The sequence below is a fragment of the Panulirus ornatus genome, chromosome 30 (assembly GCF_036320965.1).
Source record: "Panulirus ornatus isolate Po-2019 chromosome 30, ASM3632096v1, whole genome shotgun sequence".
NCBI lineage: Eukaryota > Metazoa > Arthropoda > Malacostraca > Decapoda > Palinuridae > Panulirus > Panulirus ornatus.
In genome coordinates this window covers 17613984-17627147 of record NC_092253.1, presented here as the reverse complement: position 1 = coordinate 17627147, position 13164 = coordinate 17613984, and the positions used below count along the sequence as shown (strand labels likewise).

The 13164-nt window shown below is 40.3% G+C and overlaps 1 protein-coding gene across 1 annotated transcript in view; it reads left to right on the top strand.

Annotated features, from left to right (window-relative positions):
• Window positions 1–13164, top strand: part of LOC139758429 (bolA-like protein 3) — a 40374-nt gene that overhangs the window by 15207 nt on the left and 12003 nt on the right. The window contains exon 2 of the mRNA XM_071679828.1: window positions 2666–2777. Within this exon, the coding sequence (XP_071535929.1) occupies window positions 2666–2777 (112 nt within the window). The remainder of the gene's footprint in view (window positions 1–2665; window positions 2778–13164) is intronic.

Sequence of the window (13164 nt, the reverse complement as noted above, 5' to 3'; positions counted from 1 at the left end):
AAATCTTGGGACTCAAGGTCCATGAGGCATATAAAAGGTGTGTTGGTTTTGGAATAAGCACAATCGCCATCTTTAGACTGGAATGAGTAGAGATTATAGTTGGATATGAAAAGTGGCTAGTGAGAACATCATCTGACAGTTGAAGCCAAGGAAAAATAAGATATTTGGAGACATATTAAACAAATGATATTCACCAGAAGAAGATAGACTGCTAGAGTGACCACGAATGTTTGTATAAGGAATAGAAAAAGAGGCAGATCTATCAAGGAGGGAAAGGTCATGGGAGGGGTTGATACTATTACTGTCTGAGCTCTCCCTTTCATTGGCAGTAGAGCCAGGTGGGAACACAGAGATTCTTAGCACCCCATGATGCTGGGAACAAGAGGTTTGATGAACTCTGTTGTGATTATGTGATATATTTAAAAATTTGGACAGGAGATAGTAAGAGAAATTATGTGAAGAAGGTGAGGTTTGAGTAGGATTATGATGCTTGTAAGAAGATGGCAGGACTAACCTGCTAGTCCTGTTTTAGTGCTCTCACCATATTAGTCCCCATAAACACCAAAATATAGCTTATTGACTGGAATGATGAAATGGAAAACTGTATTTCTCATGAAATGAGAAAACATATATAGGCTTGGAATAATCAAACACAGTTTAGACTTCATCTGGCATACTGAATTATTCTGGTATATTACTGTATATTTTGGCATGTCTTTATTTTTGCATTTTCTTGTGGTAATGAGGTAGTGCCAGGAACAAAGAACAGCCTCGCTTGCATCTACTATGTGACTGCTATGTATGATTTACTGAAACCAGAGCCCCCTATCCACCACAGGCCTTTCTGTGATATCTCCTTACTGCTTCATATTCCTTGGGTCAGTCTTTTGATGGCTTTTCACCTCCCTGTGTACCTCATCACTCTAGTTTGCTCTATCCCATGCATGTCTTGCACCCTCCTTCATGCTCAGGCCCAGATAACTAAAAACAACTTTCACCTCATTCTCCCTTCTTGTCCTCAGTCCCCCCCCCCCACCCACCTCCTTGTTCCCTCCTCTTCTGACGTGTATACCCTCATCATTTTTCTCTACATTCTCTCTGTATGTCAGAACCATTTCAGCTCATCTTCTTCAGCTCTCTGATTTACATTCCTCATACTGGCATGCCCTTCTCTTACTTTCTTACTTCTTGCTAGATCTACCCTCCTTACAACACACATTGTCCTCAGACATTTGATTTCCAAAACATCCACTCTTTTCTTTTCTTTTATTTTTATTAAAGGTCCATGTCTTATTCTCAAACAGCCCTGTTGGGACTAGCATACTGACAGAAATACCCATCTTTGTTGTCACAGACGATGACCCCCCCCCCCCCCCCCCCCACTCATCTCATATTTTTGAGTATGTTTCTCCTTTTTTTTTTTTTTTTTTTTCATAGTTCAGAGGCTTGTCACATCTTTATGATGTGGTTATTTAGATAACATGATGATACTTTGACACTCTTTACCAAACTCAGTCACCAGCTTCTGCAGTTTCTCATGGTTGATTCGGGTGAGAAAATGCAGAAGCTGGTGACTTGAGTTTGGTAAAGTGTGTGAAAGAAGAAACCTGAGAGTAAATGTGAATAAGAGCAACGTTATTAGTTACAGTAGGATTGGGGGACAAGTCAACTGGGAGGTAAGTTTGAATGGAGAAAAACTGGATGAGGTGAAGTGTTTTAGATATCTGGGTGTGGATTTGGCTGCGGATGGAACCATGGAAGCGGAAGTGATTCATAGGGTGGGGAAGGGGGCAAAACTTCTGGGAGCGTTAAAAAATGTGTGGAAGATGAGAACGTTATCTTGGAAAGCAAAAATGGGTATGTTCGAAGGGATAGTGGTTCCAACAATGTTATATGGTTGCGAGGTGTGAGCTATAGATAGGGTTATGCGGAGGAGGGTGGATGTGTTGGAAATGAGATGTTTGAGGACAATATGTGGTGTGAGGTGGTTTGATCGAGTAAGTAATGAAAGGATAAGAGATGTTGGGCTGGGCCACAAGAAGCCTATGGACACATGACACTTGGCCAATGCATGGATAGAATTTTGGTGTTACTTTGGAAAGCCATGGATACTCAAAACTAGATGCCATGGTTGGCAAAATAGTGTACATTATTGTAAGCATGTATTCTTTAAACTGTGGTGGGCAATGCCATGAGAGACAAGGAACTTCTGCATACTGCCATTAACTCCTTTTCCAGTGTCCTGAGATGAAAAGGTGTATACAGCCTCTTGGTTTACTCACACACATCCTTAATCCATGCCTGGGGTATTAAAGTGAAACATGGACTTTCACATTGTTGTAAGCGATTTTGACTCTTTTAGTATTCACAGTAATTTGATTTGTCGAGTGAAACTGGTTCATATTTTTACCATCATTGCTTACAGAGTTCTCTAATGACTTTCACTATATCTGTCTGATTCTTCCTGTTATATTCCTTTGTTTATTTTCCTTTATTCATTTGCGTCATGTGTATTTATGAATATCATAAGCTTAAATCAAAGGACATTGTGCTAAGAGGAACTCGTCAATACCATTTTTCTGAATGTATTTATTTTTTCTTCATTATCACTATGTGAAGATTGCATTCACATTATTTGTATCATAGATATTTGTTTTTTTGGCAGATTGTGCAATATTTGAGTGATTCTTCTGTGAGTTCTGGGGAGACAAAATTGATAAATTTGCTTCAACAACGTTTTCCCCATGCAACTGCTGTGGAAGTCCAGGATATCTCAGGTGAGCTAACATATTCATTAAGGGTGTTGAAATAGAAACAGAATAAAATGTTAAACATGAATGAAGCTGTTTGTGAAAATTCACTGGATGATGCATAGGTAATTAAATTTTGTATGCTCTTCAAAGTGGGTACCTGGCTCTAGGTCAGGATAAGGCTTAAGAATATAGTTGTAGGAGGTAAGCTGCTTAAAACAGTGATAAGTTTTTATCAAGGGTGTAAGACATGTGTACAAGTAGGGAGAGAGGCGAGTGATTGGTTTCCAGTGAAGGTCTGTCTATGGCATGGATGTGTGAATGTAACCATATTGTTTGATTTGTTTATGGATGGGGTGGTAAGGGAGGTAAATGCAAGAGTTTTGGAGAGAGGGGCAAGTATGCAGTCTGTTAAGGATGAAACGGCCTGGAAAGTGAGTCAGTTTTTGTTTGCTGATGTTACAACACTGGTAGCAGATTTGAGTGAGAAACTTCAGAATTTGGTGAATGAATTTGGAAAAGTGTATGAAACAAGAAAGTTAAGAGTATATTTGAATAAAAGCTAGGTTCAGCAGGGTTGAGGGACAAATCAATTGGGATGTAAGTTTGAATGGAGAAAAACTGGAGGAAGTGAAGTGTTTTAGATATCTGGGAGTGGACTTGGTAGCAAATGGAACCATGGAAGCTGAAATGAGTCATAGCGTGAGGGAGGGGCCGAAGGTTCAGGGAGTGATGAAGAATGTATGGAAAGAGAGAATGTCATCTTGGAGAGGAAAACTGGGAATGTTTGAAGAAATAGTAGTTCCAACAATATTACATAGTTGAGAGGCATGGGCTGTTGTTAGGGATGTAAGGAGGAGGGTTGAGGTGCTGGAAATGAAATGCTTGAGGACAATATGTGGTTTGAATTGAATTGATCGAGTAAGTATTGAAAGGGTAAGGGAGATGTGTTGTATTAAAAAGAGTGTCATTGAGAGAGCAGAAGGGGTGTATTGAAATGGTTGGGACATATTGAGAGAATGAATGAGGAATGGTTGACAAATGTGGATATATGTGTCAGAAGTGGAGGGAACAAGAACAGAGAGACGAGAATGGAAGTTGAAGGATGGAGTGAAAAAGATTTTGAGTGATCGGGGCCTGAACATGCAGGAGGGTGACTAGGGTGCATGGATTAGAGCGAATTGGAACAATATGTCATACTGGGGTCGACGTGCTACCATTGGACTGAACCAAGGCATGCAAAGCATCTGGGGTAAACCATGGAAAGGTCTGTGGATAGGGAGCTGTGGTTTCAGTGCATTACGCATGACAGCTCTTAGAGACTGAGTGTGGGCGGGTGTGGCCTTTTTGTCTGTTTTCCTGGGGCTGCCATGCTGAGGAGTGGGATGGCGATGCTGTTTCCTGTGGGGCGGGTTAGTGACAGGAATGGATGAATTGGAGCAGTTATGAATATGTACATGTGTAAATATGTATGTCTCTGCATATGTGTATGTATATGTTGACAAGTATCATTTATATTTATTTATTATACTTTGTCACTGTCTCCTGTGTTAGCGAGGTAGCACAAGGAAACAGATGAAAGAATGGCCCAACCCACCCACATACACATGTATATACATACACGTCCACACACACATATACATACACAGACATATATATATATATATACACGTGTACATAATTCATACTGTCTGCCCTTATTCATTCCCATCGCCACCCCGCCACACATGAAATGAAAACCCCCTCCCCCCGCATGTGCGCAAGGTAGTGCTAGGAAAAGACAACAAAGGCCACATTCGTTCACACTCAGTCTCTAGCTGTCATGTATAATGCACCGAAACCACAGCTCTCTTTCCACATCCAGGCCCCACAGAACATTCCATGGTCTATCCCAGACGCTTCACATGCCCTGGCTCAATCCATTGACAGCACGTCAACCCCAGTATACCACCTTGTTCCAATTCACTCTATTCCTTGAATGCCTATCACCCTCCTGCATGTTCAGGCCCCAATCACTCAAAATCTTTTTCACCCCATCTTTCCACCTCCAATTTGGTTTCCCACTTCTCGTTTCCTCCACCTCTGACACATATATCCTCTTGGTCAATCTTTCCTCACTCATTCTCTCCATGAGACCAAACCATTTCAAAACACTCTCTTCTGCTCTCTCAACCACACTCTTTTTATTACCACACATCTTTCTTACCCTTTCATTACTTACTCGATCAAACTACCTCTCACCAAATATTGTCCCCAAACATCTCATTTCCAGCACATCCACCCTCCTCTGCACAACTCTATCTATAGCCCATGCCTCACAACCATATATCATTGTTGGAACCACTATTCCTTCAAACATACCTATTTTTGCTTTCCAAGATAACATTCTCGATTTCCATACATTCTTCAACGCTCCCAGAACTTTCGCCCCCTCCCCACCATATGATTCACTTCTGCTTCAATGGTTACATCTGCTGCCAAATCCACTCCCAGATATCTAAAACACTTCACTTCCTCCAGTTTTTCTCCATTCACACTTACCTCGTCTCTCAGGTTTCTTCTTTCACACTCTTTACCAAACTCAGTCATCAGCTTCTGCAGTTTCTCACCCAAATCACCCACCAGTGCTGTATCATCAGCGAACAACAGCTGACTCACTTCCCAAGCTCTCTCATCCACAACAGACTGCATATTTGCCCCTCTTTCCAAAACTCTTGCATTCACCTCCCTAACAACCCCATCCATAACGAGTTAAACAACCGTGGAGACATCACACACCCCTGCCGCAATCCAACATTCACTGAGAACCAATCACTTTCCTCTCTTCCTACACGTATACATGCCTTACATCCTCGATAAAAACTTTTCACTGCTTCTAACAACTTGCCTCCCCACACCATATATTCTTAATACCTTCCACAGAGCATCTCTATCAACTTTATCATATGCCTACTCCAGATCCATAAATGCTACATACAAATCCATTTGCTTTTCTAAGTATTTCTCAGATACATTCTTCAAAGCAAACACCTGATCCACACATCCTCTACCATTTCTGAAACCACACTGCTCTTCCCCAATCTGATGATCTGTACATGCCTTCACCCTCTCAATCAATACCCTCCCATATAATTTACTGGGAATCCTTAACAAACTTATACCTCTGTAATTTGAGCACTCACTCTTATCCCCTTTGCCTTTGTACAATGGCACTATGCAAGCATTCTGCCAATCCTCAGGCACCTCACCATGAATCATACATACATTAAATAACCTTACCAACCAGTCAACAATACAGTCACCCCCTTTTTTTTATAGATTCCACCGCAATACCATCCAAACCTGCTGCCTTGCCGGCTTTCATCTTCCGCAAAGCTTTTACTACCTCTTCTCTGTTTACCAAATCATTTTCCCTAACCCTCTCACTTTGCACACCACCTCGACCAAAACACCATATATCTGCCATTCTGTCATCAAACACATTTAACAAACCTTCAAAATACTCACTCCATCTCCTTCTCATATCACCACTACTTGTTATCACCTCCCCATTAGCCCCCTTCACATGTACACACATGTACATATCCATACTTGCTGCCTTCATTCATTCCAGTCTCCACCCTCCCCCCCCTCCAGCGAGGCAGTGCCGGGAACAGATTAAAAAAGGTTACATTTGTTCACACTCAGTCTAAGGCTGTCAAGGGTAATGCACCGGAACCAAAGCTCCCTTTCTACATCTAGGCCCCACAGACCTTTCAGTGGTTTACCCCAGATGCCTCACATGCCCTGGTTCAATCCACTGAGAGCAGATCGACCCCGGTATACTACATTGTTCCAATTCACTCTATTCCTCGCACGCTTTCACCCTCCAGTATGTTCAGGCAGGCCCCGATCGCTCAAATTTTATTTCATTCCATCCTTCCACCTCCAATTTGGTCTGCTTCTCCTTGCTCCCTCATCCTCTGACACGTATATCCTCTTTGTCAATCTTTCCTCACTCATTCTCTCCATGTGTCCAAACCAGTTCATCATACCCTCTTCTGCTCTCTCAACCACCTTCTTTTTATTACCACACATCTCTCTTATCCTTTCATTACTTACTTGATCAAACCACCTCACGTCACATATTGTCCTCAAACATTTCATTTCCAACAAATCCACTCTCCTTTGCACAACTTTATCCATAGCCCATGCTTCGTAACCATGTAACATTGTTGGAACCACTGCTCCTTCAAGCTTACCCATTTTTGCTCTAAAATAACGTTCTCACCTTCCACACATTCTTCAACACTCCCAGAACCTTGGCTTTCTCTCCAACCCTGTGACTCACTTCTGCTTCCATGGTTCCATCCGCTGCTAAGTCCTTTTCCAGATATTTAAAACACTTCTTCCTCCATTTTTTTCTCCATTCAAACTTTCCTTCCAATTAACCTGTCCTTCAGCCCTATTGAACCTAATAACTTGCTCTTATTCACATTTACTCTCAACTTTCTTCTTTCACACACTTTACCAAACTCAGTCACCAACTTGTGCAGTTTCTCACCCAAATCAGTCACCAGCACTGAGTATATTTCTAATAGCAAAAAATAAAAATGGCTCTCTCGTAACATAAATTATACAATTTATACTTGATACATTGATCTCTCTCTATTTTACTTTACTTTACATCTCTTTGGCAAATATACTCGCCTCACTTATATAACATAACTATTTGAAATGACTGAAATGTGTACAGATTACATTATACATTTACCAAGAGCTTTGTATCACATCCATTCTCTATGGCTATTCTGTGAGAGGGACTTGACCTTGGCTTTCTTCCAGATTTTATACAGTTTCTTCATATTACTTTCTCTTGTCCCTTACATATGTTTTGTCCTTCCATAATTTGTAATGATATTGAAAATGTTTACTCTTAATATGTTTACACTCTAATAAACAAAATCTGCTGTATTAACATATAGTAATAAGACACTCAAAACAATATAATGTACACTGGATGATTTAACTTCGAAAACTAAAGATATCATTCCTCAAAGAAAACTGAATAAGATATAATGGATAGCAAAAACATTTATTGGTAGATAAGGGAGATAACTGTAACACGATGCTGTTTCCTTTCGGATGGGGTAGCAACAGGAATGGATGAAGGCAAGCAAGTATGAATATGTACATGTGTATATATGTATATGTCTGTGTATGTGTGCATATGTATGTATATATTGATATGTATATGTATGTATATGGGCGTTTATATATAGATACATGTATATCCTTGGGGATAGAGAAGAAAAAAATACTTCCCAAGAAGTGGGGGGGGGGGCTGGAACCTCCTCCACCTTATATTTAGATTTTAAAAAGGGAAACAGAAGAAGGAGTCAAGTGGGGAGTACTCATCCTCCTTGAAGGCTCAGATTAGGGTGTCTGAATGTGTGTGGATGTAACCAAGATGAGAAGAAAAGAGAGATAGGTAGTTTGTTTGTGGAAAGGAACCTGGATGTTCTAGCTCTAAGTGAAATGAAGCTCAAGGGTAAAGAGGAAGAGTGGCTTGGGAAAGTTTTGGGAGTAAAGTCGGGCATTGGTGAGAGGACAAGAGCTCTCCTGCCCTGTGCTAACAGCATAACACTTGGATTATAGACTTTTCTTGGGTATTTTTTATATAATTTTTATATTTAAGTTATTTACCCCAAATTTACTATTTTCTGTGGAGGGCATAAACTTGAGCTTCACAGCTGGCAAATCATAATGTAATCATGGTTATGATTACTTTTGCAGTGGAATCAATTACCATTACTTTGGTTTAGGAGATAATGGAATTGATTACAATTATGGTTCCTCAAAAAACATTGAACTGATTCCAGTGGTTATGATTCCTGATTACGATTACATTGTGTCTTTAACATAGTACTAAACGAAGGGTGTAAGTGATAATTATGAGGGCAAAACAAATAATGAATTGTGACAAGTATTAAATATTATACATAATTTGGTGTTATCTACAGTTTTGAAATACTGTGGCACATTGACATCAAATTCCTCCTCCAATTGCCCCCATCTCTCTCTCTCTCTCTCTCTCTCTCTCTCTCTCTCTCTCTCTCTCTCTCTCTCTCTCTCTCTCTCTCTCTCTCTCTCTCTCTCTCTCTTGCCATGTTTGTTCATGTTTTTCTCTACATTTGGAAAATCTTTTTATGACAGGATGACTTTAACTAATGAGAAACTTGTTTGCAGTCTACAAATTCCTTGTAATTGTAAGCCATTGCACCTTGATCGTTCATAATGATGAGCTAATATATGCCTGTTTATGTGGTGACCATTATCATCTTAACAACCTTACCAACATGGCACTCCTGTCGTTATTTTATCACTGTTGCATTTGTCCAACAACTTCTGTTGTGCCTCATACCCTTAATGAGCTCCCCATACTGTCAATTACAAGCTCATCATTAGGGCTTAGTAGATTAAAGAATATTGTTAACCGCCTGGGTTTCTCTCTCATTGTAGTGGTGTGCTCATTTGCACTTTAACACTGAACCACTCAGGTATTCCTTTTGAATAAATGACAGTCATGAAACCAGCTGATTATCCCTATGAAAGGCAACTTGTAAAGGAACTGCAAGTTTATTTTGAAATCTGTGTTTCTTAAGATATTAGAGCTTGAAGAAAAGTAAACCCCATTTGCCATTAGAATTTCACCCTTTCCTGTATGATTGTTAATGTTCAACTACTTGTATCAAATATCATCACTAAGTTTGAGTTTAGCGATTTTCCACTGTAAATGCCTTCTGCCAATCCTCAGGCACTTCACATGGTCCATACATACAGTGAATATCCTTACCAACCAGTCAGTGACACAGTCACTTCCTTTCTTCATAAAGTCATCTGCAATACCATCCACTCCTGCCGCTTTGCCAGATTTCATCTTACACGTGGCTTTCACCACCTCATCTCTTTTCACGAAACCACTTTCTGTAACTCTCTCACTTTGCATGGCACCCCAACCAAAAGACCCTACATCTGCCACTGTATCATCAAACAAATTTAACAATCCTATAAAATACTCACTTCATCTCCTCACTCCATCACTACCTGTGACCACATCCCCTTTTGCCCCCTTCACTGATGTTCCAATTTGTTCTCTTGTCTTTTGCACATTTTCACATCCTTCCAGAACATCTATTTATTCTCTGTAAAGTTAAATGATACTCTCTCACCCCAGCTCTCACTTTCCCTCTTTTTCAATTCTTGTCCTCTTGACCTCCTGCCGCTTTCTCTTATACATCTCCTGGTCATTTGCAATCCTCCATTGCAAGTATCGTCCAAACACCTTTCTTTTCCCTTTCACCAACAATTTTACTTCTTTGTCCCACCACTCACTACCCATTCTAATCTGCACACCTCCCAACTTTCTCATGCATTTCTTGCACATGCTATCACTGCTTTAAATACATCCCATTCCTTACGTACTCTCCTCACATCATTTGCTCTCACCTTTTGCCATTCTACACTCAAGGTCTCTTGGTTCTTCTTCGCACAAGTCTCCTTTCCAAGCTAGCTCACTCTCACCACTCTCTTCTCCCCAATATTCTCTCTTCTTTTTTGAAAACCTCTTCAAATCTTCGCCTTTGCCTCCACAAGATACTGATCAGACATCTCACCAGCTGCCCCTCTCAGTGCATTAACATCCAAAAGTCTCTCTTTTACATTTCTATCACTTATCACATAATGAAATAATGCCCTTTGACCATCTCTTTTACTTGCATACGTATACTTGTGTATATCTTTTTAAACCACAACAAAATATTATTATTTTTTTTTTTTTTTTTTTTTTTTATACTTTGTCGCTGTCTCCCGCGTTTGCGAGGTAGCGCAAGGAAACAGACAAAAAGAAATGGCCCAACCCCCCCCATACACATGTACATACACACGTCCACACACGCAAATATACATACCTACACAGCTTTCCATGGTTTACCCCGGACGCTTCACATGCCTTGATTCAATCCACTGACAGCACGTCAACCCCTGTATACCACATCGCTCCAATTCACTCTATTCCTTGCCCTCCTTTCACCCTCCTGCATGTTCAGGCCCCGATCACACAAAATCCTTTTCACTCCATCTTTCCACCTCCAATTTGGTCTCCCTCTTCTCCTCGTTCCCTCCACCTCCGACACATATATCCTCTTGGTCAATCTTTCCTCACTCATTCTCTCCATGTGCCCAAACCATTTCAAAACACCCTCTTCTGCTCTCTCAACCACGCTCTTTTTATTTCCACACATCTCTCTTACCCTTACGTTACTTACTCGATCAAACCACCTCACACCACACATTGTCCTCAAACATCTCATTTCCAGCACATCCATCCTCCTGCGCACAACTCTATCCATATCCCACGCCTCGCAACCATACAACATTGTTGGAACCACTATTCCTTCAAACATACCCATTTTTGCTTTCCGGGATAATGTTCTCGACTTCCACACATTTTTCAAGGCTCCCAAAATTTTCGCCCCCTCCCCCACCCTATGATCCACTTCCGCTTCCATGGTTCCATCCGCTGACAGATCCACTCCCAGATATCTAAAACACTTCACTTCCTCCAGTTTTTCTCCATTCAAACTCACCTCCCAATTGACTTGACCCTCAACCCTACTGTACCTAATAACCTTGCTCTTATTCACATTTACTCTTAACTTTCTTCTTCCACACACTTTACCAAACTCCGTCACCAGCTTCTGCAGTTTCTCACATGAATCCGCCACCAGCGCTGTATCATCAGCAAACAACAACTGACTCACTTCCCAAGCTCTCTCATCCCCAACAGACTTCATACTTGCCCCTCTTTCCAAGACTCTTGCATTTACCTCCCTAACAACCCCATCCATAAACAAATTAAACAACCATGGAGACATCACACACCCCTGCCGCAAACCTACATTCACTGAGAACCAATCACTTTCCTCTCTTCCTACACGTACACATGCCTTGCATCCTCGATAAAAACTTTTCACTGCTTCTAACAACTTGCCTCCCACACCATATATTCTTAATACCTTCCACAGAGCATCTCTATCAACTCTATCATATGCCTTCTCCAGATCCATAAATGCTACATACAAATCCATTTGCTTTTCTAAGTATTTCTCACATACATTCTTCAAAGCAAACACCTGATCCACACATCCTCTACCACTTCTGAAACCACACTGCTCTTCCCCAATCTGATGCTCTGTACATGCCTTCACCCTCTCAATCAATACTCTCCCATATAATTTACCAGGAATACTCAACAAACTTATACCTCTGTAATTTGAGCACTCACTCTTATCCCCTTTGCCTTTGTACAATGGCACTATGCACGCATTCCGCCAATCCTCAGGCACCTCACCATGAGTCATACATACATTAAATAACCTTACCAACCAGTCAACAATACAGTCACCCCCTTTTTTAATAAATTTTAATAAAGTGTGTTGTCATGGCAGCCATTGGACACATCTTCCCTACCTGTTCCATTGCTAACTTTCATATGTCTGTGTCTGATTACTCTCTTTTGTCTGTTTATTCCTCCCTACATGCACAGACACACACTTTTGGAGGACTGATGAATAGAATTGTTGTATATGTGTAACATCATTTCAACAGTAGAACAGAAGATAATTTTCTTCCAAATCATTAAGGTCAAGATGAGACTGAAATAAGATCCAAATGCTACAGTGTATAGTGTAAATAAGTTGAGAAGTTATATTGCCTTGTTTTTTGACACTGTAGACAAATTTGGTTGTCTTATATCAGTCTTTCTCATGTCTTTTTTTCTTTTCTTAAGATTATGTCAAGAGTAGAATGAAATGTAATTTTCTCTTTAGCAGTTGAAGGCTGACAAAATCCAGACACTAAAGGAAAGAATGTGAGAAGTGATGCCAACTTTGTTGTCACCTGTCAGACAAGTTTGGCTGGCATATCTCAATGTCTCTCTTGTCTTTATTTCTTCTCATATTCACACAGCTGGTGATGTAGTGAATACAAGATATTGGTGTTTATGTAAAGTTTATTTCGGGAGTAGACAAAATTATTTTTGTTTTCATAAATGAAGAAGAGTCTGCATCAAAATATTGGTGTAAAAATAAGGATGAAATATCTGGTTATGTACCATACAAAGTATGTAGATGAAATCATTAAAACAGCGTGACTATATGTACATTGTGGTATGCAATGAACTAAGAATTAATGGTTGATAGAGGTTGCACAGTGATCAGTTAAGGATATAATTTGGCCTTAAAGGGACAGAATTAAGTGAAAAAGTGAGATAGTCAATTTGGTGGTGTGTAGAGTCATTTAGTGGTCATGATTCTTCTTTCTGATCAAGTTATCATGCTCTAGTGGTGAGACTGAGTTTGATTATGAGAACCTT